The 14,062-nt window shown below is 34.5% G+C and overlaps 1 protein-coding gene across 1 annotated transcript in view; it reads right to left on the minus strand.

Moving 5' to 3' along the window:
• Nucleotides 1-14,062, minus strand: part of NBEA (neurobeachin) — a 655,079-nt gene that overhangs the window by 454,087 nt on the left and 186,930 nt on the right. Inside the window, exons 19-22 of the mRNA XM_029938475.1 lie at nucleotides 6,042-6,123; nucleotides 5,026-5,149; nucleotides 4,016-4,208; nucleotides 1,237-2,253 (exon numbers count right to left, since the gene is read on the minus strand). Of these exons, the coding sequence (XP_029794335.1) occupies nucleotides 1,237-2,253; nucleotides 4,016-4,208; nucleotides 5,026-5,149; nucleotides 6,042-6,123 (1,416 nt within the window). The remainder of the gene's footprint in view (nucleotides 1-1,236; nucleotides 2,254-4,015; nucleotides 4,209-5,025; nucleotides 5,150-6,041; nucleotides 6,124-14,062) is intronic.

The following is a 14,062-nucleotide window of genomic DNA, read 5'->3' on the forward strand; positions in this document are numbered from 1 at the left end:
AAAAATACCTACAAACTCTAAACACCAGGCAAGCCTAGTTATTGTTATGTTCAACAAACAAGGCACTATGTTTTCCTTTCATTTAAATCTTCATCTAATTCAAGATGCCCACTGCCTTCCAATTACCATCATAGTACAACCACCACAAAAATAGAAACTGGCAGTGAATAGAGACAAAAATAAAAATATCTTTCCCACATGCAGAATATATATTTTGTTTGTTGGTTGTTTTTTTTCCAGAATATATTATTAAAGGTTCTTATTAGAATACAAGACACCGGAAAGGTACAGTTTACTCTTTATAATACAATTCTAATGGAAACATGTTCACTTCATCTTTGATGACATTAAATGGTGAGTAGAAAACCCAGAGAACAACCAAAAAACCAAATAATTAAGGGTAAAAGTATTCTTCACTTCTTAATCATAAGGCTAGTTAGCCCAGAAAATAAGGAAGCAGTCTTACTCCTTCCACAATTAAAGCTCCACAATTAAAATTCCTATCAGAAAACACCATCTAGTTTTAGCTTTCCTCTGGTGATGCCAGAACTGCAGTGCTAACGCTTCCTCACCACGAGGCCTAAGAGTCTTTAATTTTCTCATAACCACAATTCCTGGCCATGTCGTTGTAAAGAAAATTTTCACTGCTAATGTCTCCAGATGTTCCCAGCCATCCTACCTCCCTCACAGGGTGGCTGTGAGGATTACATCTGAAAACATATAGCACAGTGCCTGGAACAGAGTAGGCACCTGATAAGTAACAGTTCCCTTCTCCCTTCCCCTTCGTTTATCAGGTCAATCTGGGCTCCAAGTCCTGTTTTCTATAATCCACAGAACAGGGTTGGGCATGACGCTTAAAAGGTAAAAATTAATTATTCAGAGTGAAGATCTGGAGTACAAAATGTCTAAGTTTAGTCACAGATTTACAAAATATTAGAACGGGTAGAGCCCTTAGAGGTCATATTTTAATCCGGTACAAACACTTGTACTGTATAAGGAAATTCAGGCCCAGAGAGGTTCAACAAAGGTACAAAGACAGGATGTGGCAGAGTTGGAAATATAATTCAGATATTTAAATTTCTTTTATATATACTACCATAGAACATGATTCTATAAGTTAAATAATACCGTAATTAAGTATAACCATGATGTAGCTGTTGGGAAGTTACTCTGCTGCATTGCTAACAACTCTATGTCTGTCCAGTGCAGTTTTAGAACTCATGTGGGCTAACTCACTTGCGTTGTAGCAGTGGTCTGGATTTTTCGAATTTCCTTTCCGGATTCTTTGCCATCATCAGATCTCTCAGTATCTGAAATTATACTTCCTGCATCAATATTTGGTACGATTTTGCTACCAGATGACTCGGTTTCCAAAGTTGTAGCAGTCATTTCGGCATACTCTAACCCTTTAGAGGACGACGCTAAGTCTCTTTCAGAAATACTGCTCATTCCATCGGAAGTTGTATGGATTTTGAACTCTTTTTCTTCTATTATACTTGATGTACAACTTAAATCTACATTCCCAGTCATGTGAGCAAGCAATCCAAGATCATCACTAACACCAAGATGTACTTGTGTGTCCTGGATATTTGGAATAATGTGATTGCTAGAAAGTTCAGGAAGAAGTTTCTCCTCCTGTTTAGGTATTTTTTCAAAGAGAAATGATGTACTACTGTTCGGAAGTTCATCTTTCTCATCTGCTAATGTTATCAATGGACCATTATCCTTTTCTTCATTTTTTTTAATGATACCAACACTTCCATGTACATTGTTCTGGAGTTTCTCAACAGCAGCACTATATACATTATCCAGTAAAGACTCAACCTCCACAAGGGCACCATTCTCTCCACCTACTAAAGTCTCCGGTGATAAATCCATATCATCAAGCTTTACTTCTGTTGCTTCTACTTTCTCTGCTTTTATATCAACCAAAAGATCATGTACTTCTACATGGACACCACTTCCTGGTCTATCTGAATTTCCGAGAATGTCATCTGACACTTTTGTTGACATGAGCAAGTCTCTAGTATCAGTGCTGACAGGGTAATCGGTCTCACTTTCTGGGCTCTGGCTTTGTGAAAGATCTTCTATCTCTCGAATTTCCATTCCACCTTTTGCTCCTGTTGTCTGTGATGAAAGACCAGAGATGGTGCTCACATTCCCTTTTTTCCCCTTTTTAATGTTTTCCTCCTCTTGTCTCTGATATTCTTCATACATTTTGGCCAGGTATTCTTTATGTGCTTCATAAGTCACCTTAGGAATAAGCAAAGAAAACATTAAGGCATTTTATATACATACCAAGGAGGGAAAAATACAAATAAAGTTATGTTAGTAGCAAAAATGGTATCAAAATTTTTAAGATTTCAAATGTAGCACGTATTACTCTTAAGTTTCATTAAGTAACTGGAAATAATCATCAGTTATATAGGATTTATTTTACATGCATGTGTATGTGTGTGTATTTTATATATATATATATATATATATATCACAAAACACAGTCAAGTTAACTAGCAACATTAGAGTTTTAAGTAATCTTTTAGATTATTTCAATGTTTCCCTAACCTAATATGCCAGTTGAACCCCCTATATATTTGAGTTCAGCTAAAACAGAAAATTGGCTAATAATATATAATATCCAAAGTATTATCATATCAGTTTTCACCATCTATTATTCATGTGTGCCTACTTCAAACAAATGAGATTTTTTTAAATCACACATATCTGTAAATATACACATTTTAAACTGTTAAAGCACCACAATTTTATCTTTATATAGACTAACTGGTTACTTTACCTAAGCTTGTTTAAGAATAATTATGAATATATTTTTCATAAAACATGCAATGTTTTTCTTATCAAATACTATTTTAAAATTTGTTAGTGTAATGATAAAAGGTTCCAATATATTATAAAATGTAATTTTTAACAGAAAAAAGCTCTTCTATAATTGAAAATAATAAAGTTCAAAATCTTTCCTTATAGGCACATATGATATTGCCTTAAATGATAACAGGATTTTAGGTTGAGAGGAATCTTCCTTTGGAGATTATGTTGATAAAAAACTCTTACTTTACAGAAGAGGAAATCAACCCCCAATAGCGGAAGCTGTCAAGAACGGCCGATGGATCAACTGTGCTTATCAGCTGTTTCAGCAAGGAAAGTTTTACGAGAACACAGCCATGTTCATTTTTTACACATTGCTTATGGTATTTTCACACCACACAGCAGAGTTAGATAGCTGCTTCAGAGGCTGTACAGCCCTCAAGACCTAAAATATTTACTATCTGCACATTTTAAAAAGCATTACAAAGAATATTTTTCTAACCCATGCACAAAAGGACTAAATGAATTTCCTAAAGCCACAAAACTGAATTGTGGCACAGACTGGATTAAAAGCCAAACTTCTTACACCCATGCTTTTTCTAGGACACCACATAATGAGAAATCTTAACTTTGATTTTCCAGACTCTAATGTGTACATAAGATGTTCATTTTAACCCACTACTCTCTCTCACCAAAGATCAGATAACATTTAAAATATAGATATATAGATTCTTAGAGTTAAAAAGAAAAGATAATGCAATTAAAAATACCACTAAACTTCAATACTTATTCATACTTCACTTGGGATTAAAGGCAATTTCTCATTGCTTTTAAAAATGTACAAAGTGTATTTCATGAGTTATTCTTTTAAGAACCAGTAGGTATGTTTGAGGTAAAGGAACTGTTGGCTCAGACCCAAGCTACAAAACATATGTGGGGATCATGTTTGGGGTCTAAAATCGCTAGTTCATAACCATGGAGTTTCAATTAAATGATCTATAAAATATTTCAAGCTCTAACAGTGTTACAGAACAGAGAGAAAACAAAACCAAACACAGAAAAGTAAGCGGAGATAAAGGAATTGGCCATAATGTAAAATGCCCACAAGATGGCACCAGATGCGTGTTTTTGGCCACTGAATTCAGAGCTGAAGAACCCTGATGATATAAAATGCTGCATCTCTTGTTACCTTGGAATGGGCTATTGAGAGCGTATCCACCCAGACTCTCCATCCTCCCCATTCATATTTTATTGCATGATACAACAGAATCCGGAAGATATTGTAGACCATCTCGGTAATCTTCTGTTCCTCAGAATTTTTAGGATTGATATAGCCAAGAGAAAACATCCAATCCTGCCACACTGAACACTGCAATAAACACCTAGTGGGGGAAAAAACTCATTAAAAATACCTAAATTACATTAGAATTTACTGTTTTAAAATTTAGATAAAGAGTGAAAATATGATCTGACCTAGATAAAGCAAGATGCACAGTCATTCTGCACATTCTATATTCTATACCTGGAATGATTGTCTCCCATTTTTCTACCTGGAAAAATCCAAATTATCATTTCAAATTGGTTTCCTAACTCTCCCAGCCAGACTTAGTTATTGCTTCTCTACTCCTTCGTCACCTGTAGCACTCACATGCACTTAATACATTATGTATCAGTCACTGTTCATTGTTACCTGCCCCACTCAGCAGTACCAGGCTGTACTCTAAGACAGCCTGTGTGCAGCACAGTGCCTGATGCAGACCACACATTCAATAAGTACATGTTAAAGGTTCAGGAAGAACCACACCTCAGGTTGTACCCCGTGTCTTAACCAACTTTAAAATGCATCACAGCAATCAGTTATCAGACAAAAATTGAGAAAAGCAGAGATGAGTATGAGCAAATCCAACACAATTACAATGCACAGGTATCACCAAAAGGAATGGTGCATTTGGGTTTGTGAGTATGTGTACTCACATCCATAATTAAAATATAATGTCCACATAATCAAATAAAAATGTAAAAGTAAATATAAGTATCAAGAATGTACATTATATCAAAAAAACATAAAATGCCTTTTCTGACAATTACAAGTATTTAGCAATATGGGAAAGTTTTGAAAAACTTTTTGAAAGAGACTGAAAATAAAGGAGAGAAAATAATTATGGAATAAAGGTTTGTTATAGAATTGAAACTGCTTACCTTCTATTTTCACGGCTATTACTGAAAAGTTTTATCATGTCAGATAAAAATAAACGACGAACTTCCATCAGTTCTGCACTTGGTGTAGAGTTTTTTAACAAAGTGGCCACCACCTTAAGAATCACTGTAAATGCGCACACAAAAAAGTCAAGATTTCTAACTGCATATCTTCCACTCAAAAAGTTTTACTCATTTTCAACTTAGCCCTATGGTAGGTGAGTTAGAAGTATCATGAACTGTGGTAATCACCATAATGATCAAGGTGGTTAGGAAAAATTTCGATTTTGTTTCACATGTTACCATGTCACTACTGCATTAAGATAAAGAACTGCCATTTGGATAGCAAAAAAAAAAAAAAGAAAGAAAAGAAAAGAAGAAAAGACAAGGAAAAAAAATGAGGCTGTGGAGTGTGGAGAAAAGGGAACTCTCCTCCACCATTGAAAGAATGTAACTTGGTGGAGCCACTGTGGAAAACAGTATGAAGGGTCTTCAACAATTAAAAATAGAATTAACATTATGATCTAGTAATTCCACTACTGGGTATTGACCCAATGCAAACAAAAAAGTAAATATGAAAGATATATGCACTTCTATGTTGTTCACTGCAACATTATTTATATTTGCCAAATATGGAAGCAAACTAAGTGTCCATCGGCAGATAAACAGCTAAAGAAGATACGGTGTTTACACACAATAAAATATTAGTCGTAAAATGAGACCTTGCCTTTTGCAACAGTATGAATGGACCTAGAGGGCACTATGCTAAGAGAAATAAGTCAGAGGGAGACAGTCAAATACTATGATTTGACTTACATGTGGAATCTAAAAAAAAAATAAAAAGAGAATAAATACACTCATAAGTAGAGAACAACTGGTTGTCAAATGAGAGGGAGGTAGGGAGATGGGCAAATGAAATAGGTGAAAGGAATTAAGAATTCCATACTTTCAGTTACACAGCAGATAAGTCACAGGGATGAAAAGTATGGGATAGGTTTCATATACATATATTTGCTTACTTGGATTCTGAATTTTCACTGTAGAATCTGGCTCCGGATGTGGTTTGTGTACAACTTGAGTACATACTTGCTCTGTCAAGATCTGAAAGATGAAGAATTTGAATTTCATTTAGGAAATAATTTAAATCATAATTTTAAAATGCAGACATACAAAGAATCTGCAAAAAAAGGTCAATTCTGTAAAAATCAAATATATCCTCTTATAAGGGCCCTCTAGTCAATAGCTAGACTTTAAAGACTCTAGAGTCTTTAACTCTTCAGTCTTCAAATTTTGTTTATTATGGATAAAGACAAAAAAGAACCAATATCTATAGAAGGAAAGATTGACTAGGAAATCCAAGAATTTACTCTGTTTGAAATACCTTTAAAGTGTATATCCTTGACAGACTTATGGTGCATAAACATTTGACTCGTTATGTCATTAATTTAAAAAAAACTTAGAAAGCAATACAAAAAAATAATGTCTGAGCCTGGGTCCCAACTTAGGTGTGATAAAGAAAAAGTCTTTATTAAAAATGTGGCTGTCATTTACTAATGATTTTTTAACTTATTTTTAAATAACAAAAATGACAAGAAATTAACTAAATCAAGAAAAAACAGAATTCTAAAACATTTTCCAATTTTTCCACTAAAATTTAGCAGTCTCTAGAAATGCTAGATTCTTACACATCTTTTTCACTGTATATTCCTAGCAATCAGCACAGTGCCTGACACAATTCCAGCACTCAAACATTTGTTAAATTTAAGAATGGATAACTGAATTATATATAAATAACGGATATATAACTATTCACTGTATTGAGGTTTTAGCCTGTGTATACCTATTCTTGCATATGTAAAAAATCCAATGAGACTATAGTTAATAAGAATATAACCTTTTATTAGTTCCTGTTTAAATTAATATGCTAAGTTCTGAATGAAACTTTCAGGTCAGCCTATAAGGTATAATATATATGGAAAAACCATAAAAGTTCATTGAAACCTAGATGTACTTAACCATTATTATGAAAGTTGGGGATGGGGAAAGGAAATTAATCATGAGCCAGACATGATCCCTTCTGATTAAAAACAGACCATGATATCCAGCAGAGGCATTTTTCTGACCTTCTGCTCAGAAATGAGAAAGAAGAAGAAAAAGAAGATAGAGACAGGAAACTGACTTATGTATACTAGGAATGTTTATCAAAAAGGTATTGCCTTGAAATTAAAACTAACCTACTATTACTAAAACAATAAATACCAAGTTTAGGAACCTCACTCCTTCTCTCCTATACTTGTGTTTAAACTAAACACTGGTGTTGAAATTGAACACTGCACTACAGACACACACAACTAGTCAGATGGAGCAGAGATGTGGGACAAAAATTTCTTTGCAAACCCTAGGAATCTGAGAATATTAAAGAACATTCAGTGGGTTTGCATGCGTACAAGAAGTTTTCACATCAGTCTGCCCAAAAAAGCCCTGGTGTGGCCCTACAGCCCAATGGACAACATCCCTAAAATTCTGGTTACAGATTCAAAATAACTGTGGGCAAGCTTGGGAAAGACCAGGCCACACTCCTCCATTATGAAGATTAGTTAAAACGTTCTCATCCCAAAAAGAAGAAACCTCATCGCACAGAAAATAAAATTTATCTCAAAAAATCTACAATTTTATATTGTTCTTTTTAAGTCTGTATTTAATCTTCTAATGATGAGAATAATAATGGTCTTGCCTATCTAATAAGTTGCTAGCAAGATCAAAGAAGGCTCTGTTTGTGAAAGTGTTTTGAAAACTGTAACATTCAAGTATGAGTTTTTTTTTAATTGCAAAAATATATTTAGAAACTCAACCCAGCATGTACTTATTAAGAACCATTTATATGCCCACACTGTTACATGATTGGAATGAGAAACAGATGCTAGGTAGAACTATTATTTCAAGAATCAATTACTTAATTAATACTCGAGACAGGCATAAACACATGCTCCTGTTAAATAATAAAACATGGTAGACTGTCATTAAGAATCTAGGTGAGGTTTTATTTTTTATATTTTTATTTTTAAAGTTTTTTAATGTTTATTTTTGAGAAAGAGAGAGAGAGAGAGAGAGAGCGAGCGAGCGAGCTGCTCTTGGGCATAAGAAGGGGAGGGGCAGAGAGTGGAGAGGGAGATGCATAATCCAAAGCAGGCCACAGACCCTGAGCTGTCACCACAGCTCAAAAGCTGAGCTCACACCCACAAACCGCGATATGATCTGAGCTGAAGTAGGAAGCTTAACCAACTGAGCCACCCAGGTACCCTGATAACCTTTTGAGTTCTTAAAAGAGGCAGAGAATTAATGAGATATGAATAAGAAGAGATGAATATAGATAAAAAAATTTTAAAGAAAGGATATGATTCAGGATAGGCCATGAGGTCTGACTGGTATTGACTAGACATATGCACAGGAAGTTAACCCCAGCCCCTACAAAAACAAAATTGTAGCAAGGGTTCAGAGCCAGATATGGACATAAAATCCAGTATGTACTCAACCCTTAGAGCACATCTGAATTCACAGCCACATTTTAAGAATCCCATAGCCACCTATGACTAGTAGCTATCACTTGGACAGGACTGAGGGAAAATAATAAGTTATAAGCCTGGAGGTAACTTGATAAATATGTATTTAGAGACAGATCTGAGCCTAATATTATACATTTAAATTTTATTTATAAATGGAATTATCTCACAATTCATGGGCCACAAAAAGAGCTTAGCTTAAGCAGGAACTGTTAAAGCTTCTTCTGACCTACTCACTCCCCAGCCTCATCACGTATAAATCATTTTGGATAGTAGGCTCAACTTCTAAGACCAAAGTAGTACTAGGCTATTTCTTAAAATGGCAAACTACTGACCTCACTGTTACAGCCAACTGCCACTGTACTTGGGGTCAGAGAATCTTTGTATTTTTATAATTTGAACTAGCTATATTACTTTTTTCACTCTTAGTTTCCTTATCTGTGAAAAGAATATTTGAACAAGAGGACATTTAACATACTGTCTACTTAAGAGATTCTATTAATTTTGAGAAAAGGGTTTAATTACTAGATATTATAAGTTTTAAGCATGCTACCACATTGTAAAATATTTGTGTTCAGAAACTGCTATACCCTAACAGAAAAAGATAAAGTAACTAAAATACATATATACACATTTATATTTATATATATGTGTGTGTATGTGTGTGTGTATATATATTATGTATATATATATACATATATATATATAAATATATAAAAACTTGTTGTGATGAGCACTAGGTGCATGAATCACTAAATTCTACACCTGAAAGCATTACACTATACGTTAACTAACTGGAATTAAAATAAAAACTTGAATGTAAAAAAAAAAAATCAGTTCATTATTTCTGTAAGAGGTTGAGCTCTTCAGATGAGCAGTTCCCATACGTGGCTGCTTCTGTCTACATTAATATTTAACTGAAATATAGGAACAGTCTATAAAGAGAAATAGTAATCCCAAACCTATGAGGTAAAACTAATTTCAAATACCTAATAAAGTAATCAGATATGTTGAGATCTCTGTCAAACAGAAAAATCTAGCTTTGCTCTTAGAAGACATATTTTAAAACCTAACAAATTAGTATCCTTAAATATATTCAAGAGTCCTACCAAGTACTAAGAAAATATAATTATCCATAATTTAGAGATGGAAAAAGCAAAACTAAAGCAAATGAATATGATACAAATTTTGCAAATAGTGTCATTCTCAAAAGTATCTGTATAAAGAATAATTTTGAGTTATTTCAAACAGGAGTTCATTAAAGCCAACTTACTTTTTAGTATAGGGCCTATAAGAATAAATTCACCTCAGAAAACTAAGGGACAGGGATATTTCCTTAATAATTTTTTAAAAGTTTCAGAATAATTGTGATAGATCTTTACATCTTTTATACAATAGTGTCTGATATACCCTACCAAAAGATCAAATTTACTTTGTCCTTTAATATTTGTTGTGTATTCTATTACAGGCATTATCAGAATTAGAATGTTTTTAAAGCGAGATTTCTTTTTTTTTAAGTTTATTGAATTATGTTTTCAGAGAGAGAGAGAGAGCACAAGAAAGAGAAGGGCAAAGAGAGAGAGGGACACAGGATCTGAAGTGGGCTCTGCGCTGACAGCAGAGCCCAATGTGAGTGAAACCCGAACTCATGAACTGTGAGATCATGACCTGAGCTGAACTCTGACGCTCCACCAACTAAGCCACCCAGTTGTCCCAGATTTAGAATTTTAAGGATCACAGTGACATAGGCCTTATCTTAACTAGCCTTCCAAAAACTTTGCAAAAACCTCATATTCTAAAATATCATTATCAAGACCATAGGTTTGACATAGTTCTTTATTATTTCTGTACTTGATTTTATACTTTCCTACAGTTGTAGTGACATTGACTTTGACACACTGTTTGAGGTTAAGGTAATTTCCCCAAACCAAAACAGAGACGAAGGTAAAAAGAGCTTTCAAACTGAAGATTATCAACCAAATGATTGTTGCCAGGGATGTAGGTCCCTGCTTGATGCTCACTCACACGGGGAATCAAACTCAAGCTGCAGGCTGTGAGGCTGAGTTTTCCTCTCATAGTTAAATTTCACTTACTGTGTTAATGAGAATTAAGTTCAAACCTTTCCACATGACCTTTAATTCTCTGTGACCTGATGCTACCTTCCAAAATGGTGCAATCTTCTAACTTTGGTAATCGAGAATTAGTCATCTACCAACCTACCAGTCTAATAATATAATTTGGTTTGTTAGTAGTATTAAAGCTTATGTTGAAGACCCTTTCTACTTTTTTTATGGGATCAACAGTGCTACCCAATCATATCATAACCATTTTTCTTTATTGCAAAAACGTTTTTAAAAATATTTATTTTTGAGAGACACAGAAACAGGGCAGGAGCAGGGGGGAAGAGCAGAGAGAGAAGGAGACACCAGATCCGAAGCAGGATCCAGGCTCTGAGCCATCAGCACAGAGCCTGACATGGGGCTCGAACTCACAAACCATGAGATCATGACCTGAGCCACTTAACCGACTGAACCACCCAGACGCCCCCACCATTTTTCTTTTTTGACAGTTTGTACTGTCAAACTCATGTTAACTTTTTTTTAAGAGTATCATAATTAACTCAGTCCATCTTTCCAATTAACCATGATTATTACTCTACTTTAAAAGCTTATATTACAGCCAAATTGGTAGGAGACCTTGTAAGTTAGTTCCTTCATCTCCAATATCAGATGACCTAAACCTCTACCTAAGACATGGAATCAGCAACAACTTGGGTTTTTTAATGTAGGATGTCATTAGAAACTAAAATCTGGATACTAGGAGAGTCCCTATGAGTATAGATGGTAGGTAAAAATACTGCTGCACTTGCTATTTAGCCACTTTTCAGGAAAACTAATACAAATACATATGTTCTTACTTTAAGGTTAAGAGTACCTAAAGATTTTTCAAATTCAACATAATATATTGTTATGCTACATTCTTATTTTAATCTAAGGTTTCACTAACTACAAAGACATTCTATTCTTTTGACACCAATTGGTCAAAAGAAGCAGAGGGTTAGAAATTCATGTAGGCAAAAAATGATTAAAAAACATGTATAGACATTATCAACCAGAGAAAGATTAGTCTAAGAAAACCAAGATAGAAACACAGATAGTGTTCTAATCTGATACTGTAGCACAGTTCTAATTCAGAAGACTTTCATGATGTCCACCAAAGGCAGATTCTGACATTTTTTTTTTACCTTACATACATACATTATGGAATCTGCCTATCTTATGACCATTTATTAGCGGTGAGACACAGAAAAAAATTGTTTAATGTGTGATTCTCAGTTTGCTTAAAAAGGCAACAAAAACAAATCAAGTTTCATATAGCTGGTGTAAGAATCTGAGATAATGTATGTAAAGTACTTACACCAAAGTGACTGTCGCAGGAAATACGCCCTCCAAAACAGTTACTATTATTAGGGAAATATAATATCAGAATCAAGATGATTTGTATATTTAAGCTTTTCTAATATTAATGCTTACTCAGTTCTGTAGGTCAACTATTAGAGCAATATTAAAAAAAAGAAAAAAACTACTGTAACTCACAAAGCAGTGTTCTGGACAATAAGCATTTACAAATCATGTAATTAGATGAATAACACAAAGTTGTAATATTAAGCTTAGAAATAAAAGAAACATAGCAGCCAAAAGAGTTTTTTAATTTACTCTTAAGTTTACTGATAATAATATAAAACAGAAAAAAAGATGAAATAAAATAGCTGAAACCAATGTTACAGATCTGAGGTCAAAATACTATCCAGGATGTCATTTGCTTTTGTAAACAGATATAAAATAAAACAGATACAACACTGTAATTGGCCAGCACACCCATTTGGTTCACACTGTCTACAACTGCTTCTGAGCCACAACTGGAGAGCTGAGCAGTCCCACAGGCATCATGTGGCCTGCTGCTATGGACGGAATGGCTGTGTCCCCACAGATTCCTATGCGGCAAACCAATCCCCAGGTGGGGCCTCTCAGACAATGTTTTGGGCTACAGAACCCTCATGAAGGTCAGACTAGGACCCTTATAAAAGAAATCTAAGAACTCCTTTGACATTTCTGCCATGTGAGGACACAGCGAAAAGACGGTTTATAAACCATAAAGTGAGTCCTCACCAAACACCAAGTGTGCCAGTGCCTTGAGATTGGACTTGCCAGCCTCCAGAACTGTGAGATACTGATTTCTGTTGCTCGTAAGCCACCCAGTCTGTACTCTGGTACAGCAGTCCAGACAACTAAGACTGCCACAAAGCCTATAAAATATCCATTATCTGGCCCTTCCCAACTAGGACAAACATTTTGTAATAAAAATATTTGCAGTATGTTGTTAAGTGGAAAATGGAGAACACAAAGCTATGTGCAGGATGATTATTTCATGAGCTTTTTTCTATGTGTGTCTTTATGTGTATGTGAGTTGAGAAAAAAACTTTATATATAATTCAGTACTAATGGAGACACTAAAAGTAAACGTTTTTGGTGTTTTTCTGTATTTTCCAAATTTCTATAATGAATGTATGTTCATTCTGATATCAGATTAAAATGTACTTTTTATTTTTTTTTAATGTTTTTAAATTTATTTTTGAGAGAGAGACAGCATGAGCAGGGGAAGGTCAGAGAGAGAAGGAGACACAGAATCCACAGACAGGTTTCAGGCTCTGAGCTAGCTGTCAGCACAGAGCCCAATGCAGGACTTGAACCCACAAACCATGACATCATGACCTAAACCAAAAGTTGGACGCTTAACCAACTGAGCCACCCAGGCGCCCCTAAAATGTACTTTTTATTTTTTATTTTTTTTAAATGTACTTTTTAATAACAACAACAGAGGGGAGAGACATTTCTCTTTTGCAGCAGAGAGAATTTTATCTTTGCAGCAAAATTTTTACAGAAAGGTCAGATAAAAAATATTTTAGGATTTGTGGGTCATATGGTCTCTCCTACAACTCAACTCTGTCATTATGGTATGAAATCACTCACAGACTAAATGAATAAGCATGACTATGTTCCAATAAAACTTTATTTATAAATAAGAAATTTGAATTTCATAAAATTATACATCACAAAGTATTCTTATTTTATTCTCATCATTTAAAAATATAAAAACTATCCTCTGCTTGTGGGCCATCCAAAAACTAGAACTGAGATACACTGTGGTTTAGATGAAACCAATGCAGTATTAGAGGGGTGTGAATTTGTTCCATGTGAATTTAAAACTGTAGTACAGTTCCATTCAGAATTTCAGTAACTGCCCTCCTCAATGTTTCTCATTTCATTTTTTTTTTTGGGGGGGGGAAGGAAATCTACAATGATGATATTTTATATTTTCTGACTATTGTTTTTCTGAGTTAAGGATATTGTTACAGGGGCGCCTGGGTGGCTCAGTTGGTTAAGCATCCGACTTCGGCTCAGGTCATGATCTCACAGTTC

This window comes from Suricata suricatta, chromosome 4, assembly GCF_006229205.1.
Source record: "Suricata suricatta isolate VVHF042 chromosome 4, meerkat_22Aug2017_6uvM2_HiC, whole genome shotgun sequence".
Classification (NCBI taxonomy): Eukaryota; Metazoa; Chordata; class Mammalia; order Carnivora; family Herpestidae; genus Suricata; species Suricata suricatta.